Consider the following 25,635-nt stretch of genomic DNA (forward strand, 5'->3'; position numbering starts at 1 on the left):
ACCTATAATCTAGGCTGCAATAATTTGCAGGTTGCAGAAGCTTCGAACAATAAGAATGCTTTCAATACCAAGGCAGCTGATTGGTGCAAATTTCAGGACACTATTCAGCAAATCGGCAGACCTTCATCTAGGATTGTATCACATACTGAGGCCAAAGCCTATATTGAGTCAGCTATTATCCAAATCTCTTCTGCATGCGTGGAATCCATTCCTAGGAGGAAGAACAAAAAACGGATAACTCCATGGTGGAATTCGGATTTATCTCTTATGCGCCAGAACAACAACAGACTGCGCAGGGTATTTCAGAGATGTCATGATCAAAGGAGGGAGGAACTGCGAATGCAGTACCTCTCTTACCAGAGAGGGTATAAGGAGGCCATTAAGAAGGCAAAACTTGATTCTTGGAAGTCCTTCTGCGCAGGTGCAGGTAAAGACCCATGGGGGTTTATATATAAGCTATGTGTAAACAAACTCAAAACTCCTAGTTTTTTTAGTAGTAATATTGACAGCCCTGCCAGTCTTGAGACCACAGTTTCCGGCCTTTTCGATTATTTCTGTCCTTCTGACTCCCTCGTGGAGGACACTCCCGAGCACTCTGCAATTAGAAGATGCAGGAATGATGGTGAGCTCTCAGAGGATGACCCGCCTTTTACCTTTTCTGAGGTCAATGACTCTATAAACCGTCTCCCAAGGAACAAAGCCACGGGTCTAGATGGGATAAACAAAGACATTATTCTAACAATATGGAAAACCTGCCCAGATCTACTTCTCAGCATTCTCAACTTTTGCCTCAAGTTCGGTATCTTCCCTCAGCCATGGAAGAGGGCTCTTTTTGTTTTAATTCCGAAAAATCGGGGAAAACCTGTTGACATTCAAAACATGCGAAATATCTCCTTGTTGTCAATCTTGGGGAAGATCTTAGATAGGCTCCTTTTTAATCGCATTTATTGGTTTTGGGAATCCAGAGGACTGTTCCATGATTCCCAATATGGTTTCCGGTGCCAGCGTGGAGCTGTTGATGCATTGATGGACTTAGTTGGGCACATCAAACATTTGCTACGAAGCAACAAATTTGTCTTTGGCCTCAGCCTAGATCTGAAAAATGCATTCAATTCGGCCTGGTGGCCGCAAATTTTACGCAGATTGGGTGAGAGCAATTGTCCGGCTAACTTATTCCATCTTGCTGCTAATTATTTTGAGGATAGAGAAGCAATTATCTCTCTGGGGCATCTTCAATTTACACGTAAGCTACAACGTGGCTGTCCACAGGGGTCTGTTTGTGGGCCCCTGTTCTGGGATATTTTATTCGATAACTTCTTCCGTACTGATTTCGGCTACCAATGTCGTGTCTATGCATATGCAGACGATGCCTTCTTGGTTTTTCCTGCTCCATCAAGAAACTACATAGAAAGGGCAGCTACTGACATTCTTAAGAAAGTGTACAACTGGGGTATGAGTAATAAACTCAGTTTTAACATGGCAAAAACTAAGGGAATCGTTTTCTCCTCTCCGGGTGCCTCCGATCTTTACAGACGTGTACCTTGTATCAGGTTTCGTAATGAATCGATAAAGGTTGTAAGTCATCTCACTTTCCTTGGGGTTGTGATTGATCATAAACTCTCTTGGAAACAGCATATAAAACACATTACTAGTCGAAGTAACTTGACCTTTAATGGTCTTTTAAGGGTCGCTAGATGTAATTGGGGCCTCGGTCTTGAGGCAACTAATGCCATATATGATTGCCTGTTTTTACCAACCATTTCATATGCATCTGCTGTTTGGAGCGCTGCTGCCTCTCAATCTCATAACCATCGGCTTCTGAGGTCTGCACAACGGATTGCCTTATTACGACTTACCAGGTGCTATTCCACTGTTTCAAATGCAGCCCTCCCTGTTGTGGCTGGGAAGCTCCCCATCCTACAGTTTCTCCAATTTAATAGCAAACGTTTCTGTATCTCTAGGGGCAGGGATGTTGATATTAATGGAACCATCTTTAATGCCACCATGTTTGAATTAGACAGGCCTGTATCTACACTCCCACATCCTGCTTTAAGGAAGGGACTCTCTCCTCGCGTTACCTCTACAGAGATTGAAGCTTTTACAGATGGATCCAAATCGACGGATGGCACGGCAAGTGCCTTTGTGATCTTTCAGGCCGGTGAAGAGGTCTACAATAATTCCTTTGCTCTACACCCAGAATGCTCTGTCTTCCAAGCTGAGATCTTTGCTGTGCTGATGGCAATCAACTGGTGCAACACTAACTTTGTGAACAAACTGATAAACATCTTCACAGACAGTGCTGCGACTGTTGCTGTTTTGGGGAATAAAGATAACACTCACCCTGTTGCGAACGACATCTTCGCTGCAGCTTCTACGTCTTTTAACAAATATGCCATCAATTGGATCAAAGGACACAGCGGCATTCCGGGTAATGAACGGGCTGACTTTCTGGCACGAAACGCAACGCCTAATCCTGATACCCCTCCTGCCTACAATCTCATTCCTAAGTCAAGACTTAAATACCTTATCTGGGACAATGCCTTGGAGACCTGGCAACTGGATTGGGACAAGATCCCAGAACAACACATAACAAGACGTTTTATCCCAAAGGTCAAGGAACGTATTCAAAGCAAATGGATTCAACCCACACATGATTTAGTCCAATTTTTGACTGAACACGGGCGCTTTCGTGCTTACCTGAAAAGGTTTCACCATTCTAATTCTGACTGCTGTCAGCTCTGTGGGGTGCGGGACGGTGTCATGCACTATTTATACAACTGTCCTATGCTGGATGACATTAGGCATCAGTGCATGCAGCATGCCAATATAAGCAATCTAGACTGGCCAGTAAAGCCTGATTTTTTTCTACAAAACAACAGCAACTTTAACTTGTTAAAGAAATTTGTTGCACTCTACTCCATTAGATGTGGGATCCGTTGACCTGCTCTCTTGTGATCCGATTCACTCTAGCCTTGATGCCAATGTTTTTACATGCCTTGCTCTGCTATTACAGCATTTAGACTTTGATGTACAGTAATTTTATTTTAGTTATAGTGCACTTTTATTTTTTTTAATCATTTATTTAATTTTTATTCTTTTTTATTTTAATTCATTTATGTTATTTTATTTTATTTCCCTTTTCTCTGCCATTTTATTGTATCCCTTGTATGACTAACGGCATGTATCTACTATGTACTTTTTGTATTTCTGCCTGGCTGTGCTCAGCGGTGCCAGAGAATAAAGATTATTTGACTACTATATCAGAACTACAAACATCAAAGCTCGACAACAGTCTCTACTCCAATCCACGGCTGTTTAAATGCTACCATATTGCAATTACCCTATCTGTGATCATCACCCTATAAACAAGGTTATTCCCAGGGTACATTCCTCCACGGATAACCATGCAGACATTAATATCTACACAGATGGGTCCAAAAGCCCCCTTCATGTCCGCTCAAGTATCTGTAGCTTCCTCCAAACTGACATATTTTGCCCAAAATATGTTAGAAGATACCCTCACATCAAGCTGAAGAAGATGCTGTCTACCAAGCTGTTTAGTGGGTCACTTCACTACCAAACAAAACTCTGTCTATCAACATTTACAGTGATTTTTAGTCCGTCCTAAAATTTCCAATAAATACCAATTTCAATAGCAAAAAAATCACATACATCCAGAAACATATTAAAACTCTTGTAAATAAACTACTTCTATGTTTGTTTGTGGCCATACTGGCATCCTAGGAAATGAAAAGCCGACTTTCAGGCGAAGTCAGCTGCAAAGGACATTGACTTGGACTACACTCGCAACCCTCTCTCACGCAGCAGCCTTAAATATTATATTTATGACAACGCTATGCAAAAGTGGAATTAACAATAGTTGAGTAGTAAAACTGGTAGAATAAGATTATTTTCCTAGCGTTGAATGCAGGTTCTCGTTATTACTTAGAGATTTAACGTTTGCTACTGCTCAACTACTTACTGAGCATGTATAACCAGACAGAAACTGCCTCTTGCTTTTGCTCTACAGGAAACCTAGACACCGTCGACCATGTGATCTATCATTGTTTAATTTACGATCAAGATAGATTTATTCTGAAATTAAAAATCTTTACGCTTGGTATTAGGTGGCCATGTCCACTCGATAAGCTTGTTCGGTAGCCACTGTTTGATACTTTTTACAATTATGTTAAAAAATATGGAAGATAAGATTATTTATACTTTCTAATTTCTAGTTTTACAGTTTAGTTTTCACTAAAAATCGAATACTAATTTTATGTTTACTTTGAATCATGAATTTCGGTTTATGTATTCTTAGTGTTATAACCCATAGGAGAAAAGCACTTATTCAAATAAAAAAAAAAAAAAACGGTTCGACACTTCTACCCGGCCTTTCTCCCATGATAAAAAATGTGTAGAGAATGAGTCTGCTAGCGTTATTATTCTATCATGTCACATCTGATGGCGTTAGTACAACGGGCGTTCTTAATAGAAACCGCCAAATTAAAGCCAAATTCAAAACTTCACCACTCAACGAGATCAAAAAGTAAAAACAATATATTACGTAAGACAAGATCTATTACCCTTTACCCCTGAGTAAGAAATCGTAAGAAATCCTTGACCCCCACCCATTCCAAAATACCTTACGTAATTTATGGACGGTTCCTTACTCAAATCTCGTTCGAATAAATCGTCTTATATTAAGATGTGTTTGCGCTTAATTTCAACCATCTTTGTATCAAAATGTTTTCCGTGGTACAAAAAATTAAATCCTTGAAATTGTCATAGATATATCTTGAAGATAGTGTACGAAATCAGTCCAAATACACTCAGGGCGGATCTAGTTTTTCGAGGCCTAGGGCTTATTCAAGTCCAATGCAGCCCCATTTTTTGTTCGATTAAGAATTTTTAAATTTGGGTTTAAAATTGCAACTTGGTGACCTGACCAATTACGTTACATCAATTACAATAAAACAAATAATACTATAAATTATTATCAATATTATTATATTAACTATTTTTTACTATACGATAAGTACTCATTGTTAATGAAAAAGTATTAAAAATTTATGATAATAATTCAATTTTTGTGTGCCCTTGACACTTGGAATTCAGGGCTTAAGCCTTATCAGTCTCTATGTAGATCTGCCCTTGAATACACTGGAGGAGTTCGTGTCATCTATCAAAGCTAAACTTTCTCTATTTCCCAAACTTTTGACTTACATTGAGGAAGTTTGGGATTGAACTAAGCATATTGATCATATTATAACTGAAATCATATTTGAAGCTATTTATATTTAAGTAAAATTTGTGTACTTCGTATTTCACTCTGGGCATATAAAACAAATGACCTTGGAAAGTATACACAGGAAACTTTGAACAAAAAATAAGACATTTGACAAATGGGAGGTGGCCTACAAACAGACGAAAAGATATTTTTTAAAAATTGAATAAAATAGGAAAAGTTTAAAAGATAATCCCAGGAGAAAAATCGTCAAGAAAGAATGAAAGTCTTTGCTTAACCTGACACAGTGGCGTAGCGTGGGTGTCAGTAGCCGGGCAGAAAAAAATTTCGCTGCACTCTTAAAATTTCGCCCCCTTAAATAAAATACGAGGAATTCCTACAAGTGAGTACAGACGGTATTGTCGGTCGCTACAACGAGCAAAATATCATTATTATACATTCATTTAAAGAAAGGAGATTCTCCATTTTCGTCACAGAATAAGTAATGAAAAATTCCGTGCTCATTTCAATCGGTCCGAATCGTAGGTGTGACAAAAATATGAAATGAAATGGTTCAAATTTTTACAAGATATTATTATTATTTATTGTGAAAAAATGCCGACCCCCTAAAAGTGCGGCCCGGCGCGGGCCACCGCTGCCGCCCCCACTACGCTATGCCACTGACGAACGGGCCCTGACGCGCAATTAATTGATTGCCCCTGTATGTCGGCTTCTTACGGAAACACAGCTTCTCTTACATCAAATGTCACGGCACGCCACTGTAACACAAGTGCTTCACTTCGGTCGAGTTTACTGCCCGACACGTGTTCTCGATCCGGTTGAACTTCCGAAATTCCCCAACATAGCGATTTTGTAAATAATCACGATTTCGACGCGATTTTAAAGATCTTCACAGTATAAAGCCAATATTCTTATTGAAATGACGTGTGCAACAATTGATTAAGAGATCGTACGCTTCTAAGTAAATGATGCAAGTGGCTCGCGTATTAAATAATACGTATATAATAAAGTGTAAAATAACATTTTGCTTTAGTGGCATACAGGTTTTTATACTTGAAGCGCTGTATTTTTGCGTAGTGACGCAAATGTAAAATAACTTTTGTTTCCCTGAAGTCTATATCCCACGATGCAAATTGCATGAATACAAAGTTTTATCGACGAATGAAATTAAAACCAGCTGCAGAAAGATCTGAGTGGAATTCGTTTAATAGTCAACTCGTACGATAAAGGAATGGTTTTGACCAGTAACGTGCTGTCCATGAAAGCTGTGGAAGCACCGCTTCCTTTTTATTTTCTAAAATATATATACATATTGTGCGATTATTTTTTATTTTAACATACTTTGAATTAATTAAAATTAATATTTTTTATAACCGCTAATTTGTAATAAGATAATATGTAACTTATTACAAATTACTGTATTACATTTGAAAAAAGGGATAAGATTGCTATTGTAGATTCGAAAATAAATTCGTACATACATCTTTCCAATGGAAGCGTTGTATTGTCGATTACGCGACAGCTTTCATGGCCAAAAATACTTGAATGGTGTAAAGCAGGGGACACTAAACTTTTTCACAGCGGACCAAATAACCGAGAGAATGACAAGCACGGACCACGTAATCATTTTGTTCAATAAAGTTTTGTTCAGAAAATAAAGAACACTAATATATTTATTTACCAGCACACAAACACGATCGCTGCAGCGAGCTCGTAATCGCTTTTCTTAGGAACTTCATTGCAGATACATACACAAAAAATGTTCTCATATCAAAAGTCGCAAAAAGTCGCCGAAATTTTCGTTTCACTGATTTTCCTAAAAATTATATTATTGTTAAATATATTAATCAAATTGGACCAATTCGGCATTTTTACTTACTTTTATTTTAGTTTTTTCTACATAGTAAGTTCATCTACAATCTACGTATGATATTTCCATTGGCACAGTGCGGCAGCGGGCCGGATGAACTGACCTCGCGAGCCAGATCCAGCCCGCGGGTGGTAGTTTGGTGACCCATGATGTAAAGCAACCAGATTATACGCATTCGCGCATGAGCTTTACAGAGCACCCACCTCACGCGGCTACACACCAAAATATCGTATAATGCTTCCAATGATTCTATCCAGGGGACCTATTTTGAGTAATATCGTTAAGCTAACGAATACGATAAAAACCAGTTCCTATCGGTACCACGTGATTCGCGTTTAATCATCTGTGAAAATGCTATTCCGAGCCGTACGTTTCGTTTCCGGTGCCGATAGTCACGTGCGATAACTAAGCTTATGTTATCGGTCACTCTTGAGCTGCCATTAGGAACGTAACGAAAGGGAAAATAACATGGCGTCTTTCGGTATAAGAATAATTTTACTTCACGAAGAATTGGAGAGAAAGGAAATTAGAATTTGACGTCGCGAATCTCAGTTTGATGTTCGAGCTGATGCTTTTCGGTTGAATGATACACAGTTTAAATAACTTTATCGTCTTCCGAAACCATCTATATATGTAATGAATTACGAGATACGCTAGAGCCAGTGTTTTAAGAAAAATGCTGTATCTGCAGAAAAAGTAAGTAGCTTTTTAATGTTAATAAACTATGTTGTTGTATTGCTTAAAAATAATTACCTTAACTATTTATTAATATAATTGCTTTTTTGTTAAAATTTAAAGTAAGTACCTATAGCATGAACATTGTTTCTGAAATAAGTTTCATTCGCATATGTATAAATGAAAATGATAGCTTTGAATATAAATATGGAGATTAGTATATGCATGTTACACTTTTTAAATGTAATTTTTAACAAGAATTTTGAATAAACATTATTTCTTATATATACAATGTAAGCTGCAGCTTTGAAGAAATTAAACTTTATACACTATAGTTTGATATATTAATTAAGTAATATTAACATTTACTGCTTTCAAAATATATAAAAGTATAAATTTTAACTTATAGTAACCAATTATAAAATATACTATATGTGAAGATCTCACGTTAGGGTCGAGATTTAGGGCTAATTTGTGAAATTATTATTTTAAATTTAATTAGAAATAATATTTTTAACCACAACAAAATTTTATCAACGGATGTACAATGCTTTCGTTTCTGAAAGAAAAAGGAAGTTGAACTTCCCTTAGACGGCCGACTCTTGTCTTATTCAGATGCAGCTTTTGCACACGTTACTTGGCCGTCTACAAAAGCCGTCCGTTCCTCATAAAAAGGGATGTTTTCCCGCCTTTTTGCGCAGTTCATCGGAGGTTTATGTGAAATTCGGAATTTTATCTAGTTTTTCCAAATTAATTATTCTTACGATTTTGGAAAGCGAACAACAGAATTCGTGGGAAATTTTATAATTTTTCCTATTAAAGCAACCGGTCTCACGCTGTAACATCATAAAATTTATACTTAACATCCGAGTTCATCATTTTCTTCCGTCCTGACAACGATCTCGTGACTTAGTTCCCACGACGAATCTGTAAAAACCGCGTCTTTCCCCCCAGGGGAATCTTATTTCGATCTGCCAGTCGAGCATGTTGTGGACGAGCCGCGAATTAATTGTTCATCGCAGTCGCGAAAATTTGACCTAGTGGCTTGTGGATATCAAGTACCTTATTCCGGAATCACGTCAAAAGTTTCCTCAGAGATTTTTAAGAGGTATGAAAATGATTTATGTAAAATCTCTCTTGGGCTCCCCCTACGCCTAATTGAGAGTTAGAACTGTAGCTAAATTTTTTGACTTTAATAAACATTTGTTTTGTTATAAAAAAAGAAGAAAAATCAAATTTAACTCACGCATATAAATATAGCTCTTGTACATTAATTGTCAAATTAAATTAAATAATGCTTTTCTCCGTCTTCTCACATATCCTTTTTCCCTTTCAGAAATCATTGCCGCCCCCGAGCAAGACTCCGCGTTGGCTGCATTAGTAAGCTGCCCGATTTGCTATAATATAGTTCAGCCGCCGGTATATCAGTGTACCGATGGCCACATTGTTTGTTCTCAGTGCAGGCCGAGAATCTTCACGTGTCACACATGTAGAGAGCCTCTCGGATAGAAACGGAGCCTTGTGGTGGAGCAAATAGCGGCAACATTATTACTTCATTGTGGCAACAACCAATATGGATGCACCGCCTTGTTAAGGGAAGTAGAGAGAGAGACTCATGAAAATGATTGCCCTTACCGGCCGGTGGCTTGCCCCCTTTCCGATATCAATTGCATGTGAAAAGGAGGAAGAGTCAACATCATATCCCATTTACAAAGAGCCCAACCGCAAGTACCCGTCCATCAACAGTCCCATTTAATATTTTTAGGTGTCCCAGCCAGTGAACAACGCCTTTTGATTTGGGCTACAGTATTAACCTGTTATGAACGCCAATTTCTCCTTGTCGTCACTAAACGACATCAGGAAAATCCCTCTTTTTGCATTAAAATTTATTTACTATGCGAATCCCAAAGCTGGCCCGATTCCCCTAAAATATAAATTTATATACCGATATAATTATATCAATTTGTTATACATCAAATAAGAATTATAAAGATTAGTTTTACTTAATGTTTCGAAAAATTGTCAACGATGATAAAAACCTTTAATTTCTTCCATTTCACATTTATCTGCATAGTCCAAACATCTCTGACAGGAGAAAAAAATCAATTATATATAAATTCTAATGGTCTTTATTATAAACTAATTTAGATTTACGCACAAAAGGTAAATTATCATTTCATTTTAATTTATATAATGATATTTTATATAATTTCTGATAGTATTTGTTTGATTTAAATATAAACTTGAAGAGAGAATTTCGGAAAAGATTTTTAGTTCTTTTATTCTAATATTTTAATTTAATGTACAGTACTTTTTCCTTAATGTTTAAATGAATATGTCGAATAAACGAGGAAAATATTTTGCTATTTGAAAAATTTAGTAAACATACACAAATAATATAATTTGGCAACCGTTATATAACTAAAAATTTAACATTTATAAGGTGTATAAACTTGGTGTTTCTAAATTGACATATCAGCTATTTTATGTTGACGGCCGGATGGCCGAGCGGTCAAAGGTGGCAGCCTACCGCTCTGGGGGACCCGGGATCGAATCCGATACGGGTCGAATAATCCCCAGGAATTTTTCGGGGGGTGGTCCGTTCGGATATGTCGGGCCCCGTCCCTCACCACCCGGTCGCCCCATTGTGGGCCTGGCCGAACCCATAATGGCCCTAATGTGAAGGATGAATCTGAAGTATTTCGACCAGTTCGTTAATATCAGGGTCGAATTCACTTAAAATCAGCTGTAAGTCGCCGCGTTCAGTAACTTGCAGCCGATTTCTGTTTTTAGTTAGCAACGTTGCTGCAGCACTAAATCCACGTTCACACAAATACGACGATGGGAATGCTATCAGAAATCGTTGAACAACTGACCATAACTCTGGGTACAGTTGAGAGATTTGCTTCTGCAGCCAAAATTCTTGGTAGCCATTCTTGAACTTTCATTTTTAGCATATTTATACAATAATGTTACTATAATAAGTTCATTCATGCTATAATATAAGTCAACGTGTTAGAAATATTCAGGTTGTGAGCTTCAATAAAAATTAAAAAATATATAGATTGTCAGCATTATATATATATTATAGTCAGATTTTTATAGATAGAATTTGTCTGCCATCGCCCCTCTAGATTTCCTTAATGCCCTCTAATTTCCTTTGAGCCTTCTACTGCCCCCCTGAAAGCCTCCAGTACCCACAAGGGGGCGTTATCGCCCACTTTGAGAAACACTGGTCTATAGTGCTGGTTGACCCCATTTCAAGTGAAAACAACGCCAGCAATGATAAAATTAAGAAATTCTCAAAGTAAATGCAAAATTTTAAGTTTTAAATGTAATCCCTAAAAATTCTCAAAAGAAAAAAAAATCATACTAAATTTTTCAATAAAAAAATCTTCTTCCTAAATTCCCCCTAGACTCGAAAGTAATCCCTAAATCTAGGATAAAAAACCCTAACTTGGCAACACTGCTAATAAGTTGTCACCGCTCCTGAAAAAAATGAATTCACTCAGCACGTGTAGTGCGAACTCATTTTTTTTCAGGAGGGGGAGTCTATTTATTTATTAATATATAATTAATATATTTAATATATTAATATTAATAATATATATTTAATATACATATTAATAAAAATGCCTTAACGTTTTATGTATTTTTATGTGAAAAAAGAAATAAACAAAAAGAAAATACACAATCTACATCTACGTAACACCAGAATCCAATTTTGCATTTTCTCACGATAGAGGCATTAAGAATCCTTAGACGTTACTTGCTAACGATTGACAATTGCGAAGATGATGTTTTCAAGGCGTTCGTGATCGTTGAAAAAGAAAGTCGAGACAGTTAAGTGCTCAAAACAAACAACACTAAACGAATTTTTCAGTTTTTCATCTACAGAGTAATTGTAAATGGGGGACACAGTGTATTGTAAGCCTATACTCTGTTTAACGCACTACTGTATTTTCCTAATTGTAGTTTTGTGGGTTTTTTTTCCAACTTCGCTTTAGTCGTCACATCGGAAAACTCGACACATTTCCACTTCCCCTTGGGGTGTCGACTTATGCGGACTTGACTGTATAAAATTTTCCAAACCTTTTATAATAGTTAATAGTATAATAGTAGACATTGGGTCTTATCTGCTAGTTAATTTATATTTAATTCGTTAAGAGCTTTACAACTATAAAACGATTAAACATCGTATTTTTTATTTAAAACACTTAAACCAATGACTTAAAACACTTGAATTTCTCATTTAAAAAAAAAAAAAACGTGCAAATCGTGAAGAAAAATAAAACACAACTAAAATAGTATATTAGTTTATAATAATGGCGTTTATGGTGTGAATGGAAGTTTGGCTCACCAGCGGAGAGAGTGGACCAATTTTCATGAATGCCATAATCGTTAATTATAAGCTAATTGCCATACGGTATTTCGTGGTTAGGCTACACCTATACAAATATACGATTTTAAATAAAAAAGCAAAACATGGAATTTTAGTAACATCCTATATAGTCGGTGACGATATATCGTCAGCTGAGCATGACGTCATTAGGTCAAAGCCACTTGATATAATCTCAATTACCTTGGTGACGTTAATGTAGTGCTGTTTGGAATATCGGTTGGCCATATTTGCATGACAATAAAATGATACATACCTTTAATTAATGTTAAGAAATGTTAATTACTTTAGAATTGAATAGAATAAGTATAAACTTACACGTGTATTTGCAGTTGGATCGAAATCTCCTCTTGCTAATGCACCAATCCATTTTCTCCTAATATCGGAATCAGAAAGAAATTTAAACGTAAAAACACTTGGAGCGTTTTTATGATTTCTTCGGCACCTCGGTGCTCGACATTTAAACACCATCTTCTCAGATATTAAGAAAAGACAAAAAAGTACTAAACAAAAGAAGAACTTGTACGAACGATAACGACGAAATGGCGACTATCGGTCAACTTTGGTGACGTCACGCAACTGTACCATGTGGACTAGAGGGCCTTCAGTTATAAGAGATATTGGATAAACTGTTACGTAAGATAACCTTTCTTATTGTATAAATCAAATACTATAATAAAATATGATAAAACGGTTGGAGTAGGAAATAATCTAATAATTTTAATGTTTCGTGTTCTTATTTTTGTTCGGACAAGGCTGGACACATCTAAGGTCCTAGATTATATTGGGTCTCATCTAATTAAATATAAATTAAACTAGCAGATGATATTGGGTCTCATCTGCTAGTTAATTTATATTTAATTCGTTAAGAGCTTTACAACTTTAAAACGATTAAATATCGTATTTTTTATTTAAAATTATCGACGGATTTCAAATGGAATGAATTTATTTTATGAAAGTAAGCCCACATTATGTAAACACATCGGCCTATAATCAACCTGTGTTTATGAATATAAAAAATATTAAATTCGTTTAGAGAATGATTTATAACTTCTATTTGTAGATGTTATCATTAGCTTAGGTTATTTTAAGTGTGTTTCTATCAAATATAAGAGTTAAGTATGTAAAAGTTACCTTATTTATTTTACGTATTAAGTATGTAAAAGTCACTCTTTTATTTTACGTTCTATTAATGGGTAGTCAATACTACTGTTCACTTTTCAAACCTTGTAGCTCTGACCTAGAAAATAGTTCAGGGGACCATCATTAGGGTGTGACTATCCAGCTGCGAATATAATAACGAGCGACAGGTTGAGAACGGAGGAAAACCATGCACAAGCGAGAAGCGAGAAATCTCGCTGGTGAGAGCGAATTTCTCGCTTTCGCAAATATCTGACAGGGTTTGATATTTTTACGCGTCTCGCCTCTTCTCGTTAAATACTGTGCTTGCGTCTTGGTACGATGGTTTCTTGTATATTTCATCCAATGTATATATAAAAAGATGTTTGTTATTTTTTTAAGGTATAAATATACATAAAGTGATATAAATTCTGTTTTATTAGAAAATTATCATAAAGTTATTTATCCTTTCGTTGTTTCCAGAGAGAAGGAACACAGTATTTTCGATTTCTTTTTACGTGTTCATCATGTAGTAATCCAAATAATAAAAGTTTTTTTTATTATTAGGATTACTTTGCTATTTGCTATCAGTAACCTCATAATGAAACCATTTTCTTTTTATCTCCGCAATGTGCGATATTTCACTTATAGCTTCAAAGCAAACGTGTGACGTCATCATCATCTCGCCACTTTCGTTTGCTCGCGTCGATGTGGTCGTAATTAAGAAGAGCGAGAAACGTCGTTACCTCTTCTCGCAACATATTGTCGCTCGTTTGTCAATCGCTCGAAAAATTTACTCGCATGCATCAGCATAGTCGCACCTTTATGTACGGGCCTAAATGACGTCATAGATGAAGTTTGGGAGCTATACGGAATATGTTAGAATGGTTGGATTGAATTTTATTTTTTGTGATGATAATTTCAAATTGATATCTTTTTCTAGTTTAGAAAAGTCGTATTTATATTTTTATTAAATATTAATATTAATAAAATATTTAAAGTAATGGAAGCATTAATTAATTAAAATAGCTTTTGTCGCGTTAATTCTAACAAATATAAAGGAAGATGTTTTGTAATTACAAAGTTCACACCATTGCGTATGAACATATTGCTGTAAAAATAAGCTAAGGACGGAGATAATTTATAAGACAAAAACATCGCGTACTGTTTATTAATTTAACACTTTGCGTTTTAATTAAATATAACCGAAAATTATGAAATTTTTAATAAAATCATTTCTTATTGACGAAAATTTAAAAATAATTTATATTTTTAACTAAAAGAAATTAACGATTATATATAAATATTTCTTGTATGTGTTAAACTCTTTGCATGTGATATCCACTTTACATTTTGACTAAACAAAATAAATAAAAGTCAAGTTATTAAAATACTTTATTTAAGCAAATTATGAATCATCAAAAACTTGAATAAAATTTTACAATTTGAATTAACTCAGAATTTAAAATATAAATTTATATACCGATATAATTATATCAATTTGTCATACATTAAATAAGAATTATAAAGATTAGTTTTACTTAATGTTTCGAAAAATTGTCAACGATGATAAAAACCTTTAATTTCTTCCATTTCACATTTATCTGCATAGTCCAAACATTTCTGACAAGAGAAAAACGTCAATTATATATAAATTCTATTGATCTTTATTATAAACTAATTTAGATTTACGCACAAAAGGTAAATTATCATTTCATTTTAATTTATATAATAATATTTTATATAATTTCTGATAGTATTTGTTTGATTTAAATATAAACTTGAATAGAGAATTTCAGAAAAGATTTTTAGTTCTTTCATTCTAATATTAATTCAATGTACAGTACTTTTTCCTTAATGTTTAAATGAATATGTCGAATAAACAAGGAAAATATTTTACTATTTGAAAAATTTAGTAAACATACACAAATAATATAATATGGCAACCGTTATATAACTAAAAATTTAACATTTGTAAAATGTATAAACATTGTGTTTCTAAATTAACATAGCTATTTTATATTTTAATAATATTTTTTATAATTTCCTCAAAAGTCATGTGGATAAAAATCATATCAGTCATTATATCTTACTGTCAGTACATTATTCATAATATAATAAACTAGCAGGTAGACCCGGTCTTGCTCGGGCAATTGTAACGATAGCGAAGATTAAGATTATTACGTTATAGTCACAAAAGAAAAAGAGTAATTTCATCAACAAACTAAATATTTCTAAAGACAGGTCGAATTTGAAAATCGAATATTCTAATATTGTTCGATTTTCATCGAATGTTCTAAAGAAGAAAGGTGGAGAAAAACCGAACTAATCTGTTTAAATTTGAAAATTGAATATGTTCTAACATATTACTCTTTTTCTTTTCTTTTTTTTCTCCAGCGCCCGTAAATCTTGCACGTCGCTTTCTCTTGTTCTCCATTGTTACTTAACACTTCCATTGTTATTTAACACTTTGGTACTTAAATTTGGTACCCTGTGTACCAAATTTCAACTTTCAACTCCTAACTATCTTAGCGAAAATTAAGATTATTACGTTATAGTCAACCTTACCCATTTTCACAGAATGCAGGAATTTGGTCCCCCCTGTTTTCAGACTAATTACAGAATTTCTAGATAGGTCTAAAAATATGTTCGATTTCCCGCAAAAACGTAAAAAACTGCATCTGCGTCTTGCGCGTCACTTTCTCTTAACACGTCCATTGTTGACACTTCCATTGTTACTTAACACTTCCATTGCTACGTAACACTGAGTTAAGCCTTAATACTGTCCCTCTCCCCCGTGGGGAGAAATTTTGAAAAATCCCTTCTTAGTGTGCGTTCTCGTGACACTAAGAACTAACTGTGTACCAAATTTCAACTTTCAACTCCTCACCGTTTGGGCTCTGCGCTGATTATTATTATGTTGGGTGTAGCAGGTTACACTCGGTTGACAACGGTGGCTGTGTACTATGCCGAACCTGAGTCAAGGCATAGCAACCAAAACAAAACTAATATTAAGTAAGTGTGTCAGTGTCAGTATTCAGGAATTTCCTAACAATATGGCATGTATTCAATATTGTGGCCTTCTGTAGTGTGATGTATGTATTTCTATTCAATTGTAATGTTCCCAGGCTTTTGTGTAGTGTGTGTGGTATCACACCTGTACAGGAGAGAACGACAGGTACAGTACAATACGCACTCTATCCATCCTCCACAGATGCCTTCTTTCCTGGGCGAGTTCTGTGTACTTGCTGATTTTTCCAGTGAAAGTGTTTTGTACATTGTGTGAGGACTGAATTAAGCCGGTCCGATTTTAACATTTCTTTGTTTCAAATCCCCTCGGGAGATAACGATCAAAATCAAAGATAACAATCACAAGTCAAAGGATGTGCAGTCTTCCGCCGTCAAACTCGCTTCCCTCCTCCCCGGATCCCACCGCTGCGTCACGGAGCTCAAGTCATCACCCTCCGTCGCGATTGGTGATCGTAGCGGACGGGACCGGGGTTATATAAAGGAGGGAGATATCTAAGAACGGGGTGGCTGAACGTCCGAAGAAGACGAACGTCCCGGCGATTGAGAGTCCCATACGAAGACCATTCCGAAGACGCCGGATCCTTCCGCCCACCGCCAGAGCCGCCGCCAGCCGAAGAACATTCTGCGATTGTTGTCGATATCAGAGAGGTATAAACCCCCCAACAATTGTGAACTCTCTCTCTCCCGCGATTAGGGACAGGACGCGGTAGATTTTTGTATTTTGTTTGTCCGTCTAAATAAATCGTCATGTGTTTTCATCCTGGGTCCGTTTATTCGAATATCGCCTTAACCTTATCGTCGAACCCACACACTTCCTCCACTCGACCTGACAATTAATTACCCAATCCCGACGAGTCGGGATATCATAAAAATTTTAGCCATCCTTGACAGTGGGGTGGGTCTTACCGACCTGTTCGCCGACAAAAAGGAGGTACGACTCCGTCCTACCTCTCGGCGTTCCCACAATTGTGAGTGTTTGGAATGGATATGTCTATAATATATGTGATTTTATTGTGTTTGTCAATGAGTGTGATGTCTGGTCTGTTGTGGTAAATTGTTTTATCTGTGATTATGGCTCTGTCGAAGTACAATTTGTGCGTGTTGTTTTCCAATACTGTCTGTGGAATGTACTTGTAGTATGGTTCGTGGATGTCTACTAATTTGTGTTTCTTTGCAAGCTCTTGGTGTATTATATTTGCTACTTGATTATGTCTGTGTAGATAATCTGTCTGTGCCAAGAGCTTGAAACCAGAAGTCATGTGTTGTATAGTTTCTGGCATGATATGACATTTATTATTATTATTATTATTATCAACTCGTCTCGATTATATATATAGATTAGATATCAAAAATACTTCAAATTTCAAGTAAATTAGAAAATATATATTGTTTCTGTATGTTTCTGTCGCACATTTAAATGTTAAGTGTCACATCATAGTATTAAATGAAACTGCATGTATTGTTACTTGAACTAATTCAACCAGTTTTAAATGCTTTAGTTATTATACCATAATTGATTTAATAAATTTTCTATAAATAAATTGAATCGCCTAGTTGCCGTAGTACTTACTTCAAGAATGGGATAAGTACTTGGATTGTCCAAACTGTAGGTATATAAAGCTGAACTGTAACATTTCAGAAATTTGTCGTATAGCTATTAATAAAAATATCGTTAAATTGTGAAATAAGTAATAATTAAGACAATGTTCAGAAATACGAATGAATTACGAATACCGTTCCATTTGTCTGTCGGATATCACAAACGAACTCGCAACAGTCCTCTGAGGTTTGGCAAAATTGTATTTGTTGAGCACAGTTTCTACCGAGCTCTATCATCTAGACATTAAATAATAACAAGTTATTGTTTGGAAAATTCATTCATAAAATAAAACTTTTGCCAATGTTCGAAAACTTACAACTTGCAAGTTATTTTCAATTAAGCAATATCGAACGTTTCTTTTGCCGGGACAAGTCATTACTAATAAAAAAAAAAAAAAAAAAAAATGAGAATCGCGAAAAATGAATATATTTTCATTTAATAAATTAAGACATAGTCGCTCTGGAAACATTTTTTACTTCCCTAGACGATCTCCATTTTTTCTTTTGTTCTAGAACAATTTTTCTTTTAGATGACCGGACCTTTCTTTATAGGCTACTCAGCCATCCAATATTAAAAACGTTCTTTAAAACAGGATTAATTCCAGAGCGACTATGTCTTAATTTATTAAATAAAAATTTCACATCCGACGAACTTCAAAAAAAAAAAAAAAAAAAAAAAAATATATATTTTCATTAAATCTAATGTAGATTATTGTAAGCATAATAAGAATATTATAATGAATATTTATGAGTAAAACATGAAACGAACTACAAAAAGTTAATCGTATTATTAACACTTACCACAATAAATGTCGTAGGCCTTTGAAAGCTCTGTATATGGATCTTTAGGTCTAACATTCGGAACGTCCATAGAATTAATTGGAGAGAAAACAATAGCAAACATAAATAACACTAGCATAAATGCCAAATTTATTGAAGTTTCCATTTCGTTCGTTGATTTATGTAATATATTTTATCAGGTGACAATTGATCTGTTTTATTACCTTACCAAGAAAATTATAATTTCAGATCATCTAAAAAGATAAGAAATATTTAATCTTAAAAAAATAATTTATTTGCATATGCATTTCTTAACTGATATCGTTATTTTATCAGATTCCTTTACTTTTAGTGATTGACTAAATTATGAGAGACTGTTTTATTATACCTTAATGCTAAATATTTAAACTAGATATATATTTTCAGATATATTATTAGTTTTTAAATACTATTGAATTTTATCTAGTTTATATTTTAATTTTAAGATTGAAAAAATAAAAAAAGAAAAGAAAAGAATGAAAGCTTGCAGCCTTTCTAAAAGAATAGAAGCAAGCAAATGCTCTCGCACGACTTTCGAAGATCCTCACATATTCAACAATCACATAAATGCAGAAAACCTAACTACAAATAAAGAAGGCATCAATTGTCTCAAACGAACCACCCAAACCCTCAAAAAAAGCCACCAAAGCAACTCTAAAAAAATAATAAATAAACAAAATAATTTTTAAAATTCAAAGAAAAAGAAAAATCCAATATTCACCCCACATGCATAATAGACGAATATGCTAAAATCTTTCTCAATGAAATCTGATTAAACCTCCCATAAAAACCAACCAAAACAGAACAAACAATAACAAATTGAAAAAAATTAAATTCACTAACCAAAAATAAAGGAACCAACCTCCGCCGAGCCAACAAAACAGCACAAGAAAATCATCCCAACCCCTCAACAACAGAAGGAAATCACCTATGAAAAGGAGCTGCCCCTAATTTAATAAACAAAGCTAACATAACAATAAAACAAAACTCAAAAGCCGCAATAAAAAAAGGAAACAATAAACCCACCAAAATTAAAAGAGAAGCCAAAAACTGAGCAAAAAAATACTTAATTCCGCTTTCATTTCTCTCCATCAGTCCACCTCAAAAAATGATGGAAAGAAATGAAAGTAAATTTTACTCCAAGCCAACCCAGGCCACATACCAAAAAGACGCTCTTATGGTCATCACACTCCCTGCAATTACACCAGAGCCAAACAAAATGAAAGAAGACAATTTAAGGAAATTTACATTTTTGAGGTTGAAACCCAACAGCTTACTTTAGCTTACTCTTAAAATAGGAGATAAAACATAATAAATCTCATCAAGATTTCCCTTTACTCAGGCACCCTATTAACAATGAAAAAAGCTTCTCTGAAGCCAAATTCCAGCGTGTAACACTCTTGTTAATGAATAAGTTATATACTCACCTCCTACCCCAACCTTACTATCGGGAGGTGAGCTCCCCCATTTCATATAAGTATTATATATTATCTTCCTATAGTCCACATCTGTTTTACCCGCATATCATATTAGTATTATATCTTATCTTTCTGTAGTCCACATCTGTTTTAATCTCATATCATATCAGTATTATATCTTATCTTCCTGTAGTTTATAATTTTTTTTTACCTTTTCTTCATCTCTACTCCATATAATAAATAGTTACATTCATTATTTATATTATTATAACTATCTCTTTGTAAAATTGTCTAGTCTTTGTAAAATTTCTTTTTTTAGAGAGTCATGATCGCAACTCACTCTTCATTATTAAATATTGATTGCTTGTTGGAAGGGTGACCCTTCCAACAAGCAATCATGACTCTCAAACGAAAATAAAAATAATTAGGGCTTATTAGCCCTAATTATTTTTATTTTCGTTTCTTAGAGGATAGGGGGAAATACTTTCGGTCGCGGTGCTTCCTCGAGTCCCCCGGGGGACTATCCCGTTTTTCATAATAAAATTCCTATATGGAGTATATACACATCGTCCAGAGCAGGAATGGACAACCTGCGGCCCGCATTAGTATATTGTGCGGCCCGCGTCGCACAAAATATTACAAAACAATATAACAGTCTATAAAATAAAAATTTAAAATACTAACATCTACTCGTCTGTAATCGTACTAAATACCAAGAACCCTCTTCGTATATATATTCGACGCAGCTAGAGACGGCCCTTGGGTTGATTCATTTTTGCGTTTTTAAGGGGTGCTACAATTGTTTACAAATGCACGTGTACTTTCGTAGATTGTCCATACGCGCTTGACCCTTTTTCAAGACTAAATGAAGCTCGAGGGAGTAATATGCATTCGTAAACAATTCTGTTGCCTCTTAAAGACGCAAAAATAAACCAATTCGAGGGCCAATTCTAATTGCAAGGTATCTGGTAATTTAACCCGACTTCACTCGATACTTCATATTGAGCTGTAAAGTTTTACCAACGCTTTGTATCATTGCATTTAATTTTTTAGTATTTTCTACATTTTTACTATTAATCTACTGTGGTTTATCCGAATTATAGAAAAAGATATGTTAAATGTTTGAAATTTTACGGAAATAGAATTTTTAATGTGGAATTTCGAATTTTAAATATCCAAGTTAGAATTTCTGTTTAATAATAAATGTTACTATTAATTTCCAAAATTGAAATTAAAAATGTTTGAACCAGAGAATTATTAATATTTTAAGAAAAATTCAGACTTAGAACTGGACAGTAATAAATACAAAACCCACATATGAAAACGTTTTAATTTTGCATTATTTTCAATGCTAAAACTGACCTTGAGGTTCGCACGTGGTTTTGTACAGTAAAAGCTCGATATAACGGACGGTTGCTGATGTCGGTCTGGCCAAAAGTAAAAAAATTATAAAAAAAACAATAAAACTCCTTGTAACGGACTCCTGCTACTTCGGATTATTTTTTAGTCCTCGCAAACCATGGTTATTACGGACTTTTTAGTCGCCGTTTCATTTAGTCAAGTCATTGTTTTACAATCACTTCTCGAGTTATGATCACCTCGTCCGAAGTTGCGAAACCGAACCCCGTCGTAAGTCGAGAAGTGACTAGTTATTTCACCATAGTCGTAGTTTTATTCATTTTATTTGACAAAAGTAAACACAAATTTAATATAAAGTTTATTTTAATCATTTTTTCGGTGTAGATTTTCACCTTACATGCAGTTTTGGTTTCGTTTTCTGATCGACTTGTTTTTGGACTGCAACTTGAAAAATTTGCAAACCTATAAATTCCCACAGTCGTCCGTCTGTCTTTCCTTAAACTAGGGGCAGGAGGCCCCAATTAACTATTTACGAACTTCCGGTTCAAAACCCAAGTCACGTTATTTCAATTCAAAAATTTCCCCTGAAAGAAGTTAGATAAATGACCGGCACTACTAATTTGAGGCGGAGAACATATATTATCTTAAAAATTAGATTAATTAAAAATGTGATTAAAAATTGCAGCCCAGCATTGTTCAGTTTTGGTTTCATTTTGCGATGAGTGATGCGTCGTGGATTTGTTTGTAAAGCGAAGATATGGATCATAAAAGAAGACGATAAGCTTTAGATTTAATACAAAAAAATAGATATACAGTCAAACCTGTTTTTATGCGGTCTTTTTTGTGCGATTTTTTTATGCGAATTTTCAATTTGTGCGGTATAGTTGGCGACTAGTCTCGTGCGATTCGTCATGTCTCACGTTGACTTATTATAGCTAAATAAACTTATTATAGCATAAATGAACTTATTATAGTAATATTATTGCATGAATATGCGAAAAATGAAATAATTTATTTTTTAAGTCAAAAAACACCACCTGGACAAAAATATGTAAAACAGACGATAGACGAGACGATGCAGTCAAGTGCTGACATCTGTTGTCAATAAATTCTATTTCGTACGGTTTTGAGTTATTTTCTATGTGAGACTTTTTTTATGCGGTCCCTATTGACCGCATAAAAAAATATTTTTTAAATTGTGTTGCGAAAACTATTTTTTATAGCCACTCGTAAAGTTTCGTGCGATTTTTTTTATGCGGTCCCTATCCACTGCATAAAAACAGGTTTGACTGTATTTCGTTAGATTTAAGATGGAAAATATCAAGATGAAGTTGGTAAAGAAATGTTTCCGAATAAATAGACAACTTCAGACATCTCGATAGCGAGAGAAAAATAACAGACTTTTCTTAAATATGACAGTTCAACTAAAACTAAAAAGTCTTTTACTTTGTCTGATATCATTTAGGCTGCGTAATAGAGTAAAATTTTAAAATAAGAAAAGTACAGCAGTAGTAGCCGTTTTTACTCTTCGTTTTTCGCTTTAATCTAACAATATTTTTTTTTATGTAGACAATTTTGATACAGGTGGTAATTAGTCTAAAGTTGAAAATTAATTTAATCAAGATCCCGTTCTAACGTGATTCTACTATATAATAATATACTGTTTGATATAACGGACGAGTCCGTAGTAATGAGTTATCGCGATAAAATGGACTTTCATTGTGATAAACCAATATCTTCAATTCCATAGTAGTTTGTTACATCGAGCTTTTACTATATTTATTAGTGCAGTATTTTATTCATTTTATTTATCCTCAATTTATAGATGTCAACAAGAAAGAAAAGAAAAATTGAAGATGAGAATCGAATTTATAATGAGTCGTGGAAATATGATTACTTTTTCATTCATTATGAAAAAAATCTTGTTTGTTTAATTTGTTCGGAATGTATTGCAGTTTTTAAGGAATATAACGTTAAAAGGCATTACACCACTAAACATTCCAATAAATACGACCAATTTACTGGAGACTTAAGAAAACAGAAAGTGGAAAAACTGATGAAAGTCGTAACCTCCCAGCAAACATTCTTAATGAAAACAAATAATGAATCTGAATCCGTTACAAAAGCCAGTTATGAAATTTGTAATCTATTGGCAAAAACTCTTCATTGTTATTCTGATGGAATGTTTATAAAGCAATGTATTGAAAAAGCAGTTGAAATTATATGTCCTGATCAGAAGAAGATTTTTGCTAATATTAGTTTATCTCGACGAACAGTTGCGAGAAGAATCGATGAAATGGCAGATAATGTTGACGAATCATTAAAAAAACGAGTAAAAGCCTTTGAATATTTTTCCATTTGTTTGGATGAATCCACCGACATAACAGATACGGTTCAACTTGCAATTTTCATTCGAGGCGTTGATTCAGAATTAAACATTACTGAAGACTTTTTAGATTTAGTTGGGCTAAAAGGAAATACTACAGGAGAAATTATGTACGGGGCTTTTGAAAAAACCTTAGAAAAAAATGAACTCTCACTATTAAAACTGAGTGGAATTACAACTGATGGCGCCCAGTCTTTCAGAGGAGAGCGACCCGGTTTAATTGGTATTCTCTCGAATAAATTAGCACAAAACGAAAATCCAAATGATTTATTTATTTGCCATTGTGTTTTGCACGTGGAGAATTTATGCGCTAAGAAAATTAATATGGAACATGTTATGGATATAGTAGTATCCACAGTGAACTTTCTGAGAGGTCGTGCATTGAACCATCGTCAGTTTAAAGAATTTTTGTCTGATATTGATGCTGAAAATAATGACGTTGTTTATTTTACTGACGTCAGATGGTTAAGCAAATCTTCAGTTTTACAAAGATTTTACAATCTCTTACCAGAAATAAAATTATTTATGGAAATGAAAGGAAAACCTGTTAAAGAACTTTCAGACTGCGAATGGCTGACAGATCTTGCGTTTTTTGTCGATATTACAATGCATTTGTCAGAATTAAATATAAAAATGCAAGGAAAAAATCTTATCATATCTGAATTTATAACGTTTATAAAAGCATTTATATCCAAGCTCAAATTATGGAGCACGCAATTGCGTAACAAAAATTGTCACTTTTTCCCCACTTTATTACAACGCACCGAACCTAAAAATTATTTTAAATATGCAGAGAAAGTCGAAGAACAGAACAAGAATTTAAAAATAGATTCGAAAAATTTCTTAGCCGAGAAAACGAAATACGAATAATTACGGCACCTTTTTCAGTAAACATAGAAAACGTACCAAATGAACTTCAATTGGAGTTAATAGACTTGCAAAGTAATTTAGATTTGAAAGATACTTTTAAAGAAAAAAATTTGGTAGATTTTTATAAAACTTTTATCAAAGAAAATCAATTTCCTAACTTAAGAAAGTATGCGGCAAAAATTCTGTCCTTATTTTGTACAACTTACGTATGCGAACAGTTTTTTTTCCGCAATGAATTTAGTAAAAAGTAAAACAAGAAATCGGCTAACAGACTCTCATCTAAAAAATAATTTAAAATTAGCGATGACAAATATTCAGCCAAATATATCTGATATATTACATTCGCATCAATTCCAGCAGTCACATTAAGTACAGTATACCTATGTTCATTATGAATAAATATTTGTGATTTACCCGTATTTTTTTTCTTCTTATGTGCGGCCCGCGTCAATTCGGAAGTTTCAAATGTGGCCCTTACATAGAAAAAGGTTGCCCATTCCTGCTTTAGATATTGCCCCGCCTTCGTCTAAAGATGACTCAGCTCTTGGTCTCTCCAAGTATTTCAATCTCTCAGTCAATGCCAGAATCATGCTGAGAGTCAACTTATGGATACGAGGAAGTCTCGTCAATGGTTCACTAGAAACTATACGCTACATTATATATGCTCCTAATGCTCGCCCTCCAGCTCTTCATCTGTTTATTTTAGTGGAATTCGATAGCTATCAGGGACCTGTCATCTATAGTAATCTGTTTCCAATAATCCCCATAACACGTTCTTCGAACGATAGCAGTATATTGCGATTTCGTAGACAGTTTCCCCCTTACCTTAGCATACTCGATGACTAT

General features: G+C 34.5%; 3 protein-coding genes and 1 pseudogene across 3 annotated transcripts; 2 read left to right on the plus strand and 2 right to left on the minus strand.

The window, feature by feature from the left end:
- Nucleotides 1-1,744: 1,744 nt before the first annotated feature.
- Nucleotides 1,745-2,979, plus strand: LOC136986040 (uncharacterized). The gene has a single exon (XM_067283487.1). The coding sequence runs from the start codon at nt 2,005-2,007 to the stop codon at nt 2,938-2,940; it is 936 nt and encodes a 311-aa protein (XP_067139588.1). The 5' UTR covers nt 1,745-2,004; the 3' UTR covers nt 2,941-2,979.
- Nucleotides 2,980-14,820: 11,841 nt separating this feature from the next.
- LOC136986041 (uncharacterized) lies at nt 14,821-18,937 on the minus strand. Its single transcript, XM_067283489.1, has 5 exons — nt 18,739-18,937; nt 18,255-18,316; nt 18,073-18,174; nt 17,909-17,992; nt 14,821-14,931 (listed from the first exon to the last, which is right to left on the minus strand). Exons 1-5 carry the CDS (start codon nt 18,881-18,883, stop codon nt 14,869-14,871), a joined length of 456 nt encoding a protein of 151 aa, XP_067139590.1. The 5' UTR covers nt 18,884-18,937; the 3' UTR covers nt 14,821-14,868.
- Nucleotides 18,938-19,300: 363 nt separating this feature from the next.
- Nucleotides 19,301-20,396, minus strand: LOC136986053 (NADH-ubiquinone oxidoreductase chain 2-like; annotated as a pseudogene).
- A 2,962-nt stretch (nt 20,397-23,358) lies between these two features.
- On the plus strand, nt 23,359-24,789 carry LOC136986031 (general transcription factor II-I repeat domain-containing protein 2-like). Its single transcript, XM_067283480.1, has one exon. It carries the CDS (start codon nt 23,359-23,361, stop codon nt 24,787-24,789), a length of 1,431 nt encoding a protein of 476 aa, XP_067139581.1.
- Nucleotides 24,790-25,635: the final 846 nt, after the last annotated feature.

Source organism: Centruroides vittatus, unplaced genomic scaffold (genome assembly GCF_030686945.1).
Source record: "Centruroides vittatus isolate TY-2023 unplaced genomic scaffold, ASM3068694v2 contig_988, whole genome shotgun sequence".
Lineage (NCBI taxonomy): Eukaryota > Metazoa > Arthropoda > Arachnida > Scorpiones > Buthidae > Centruroides > Centruroides vittatus.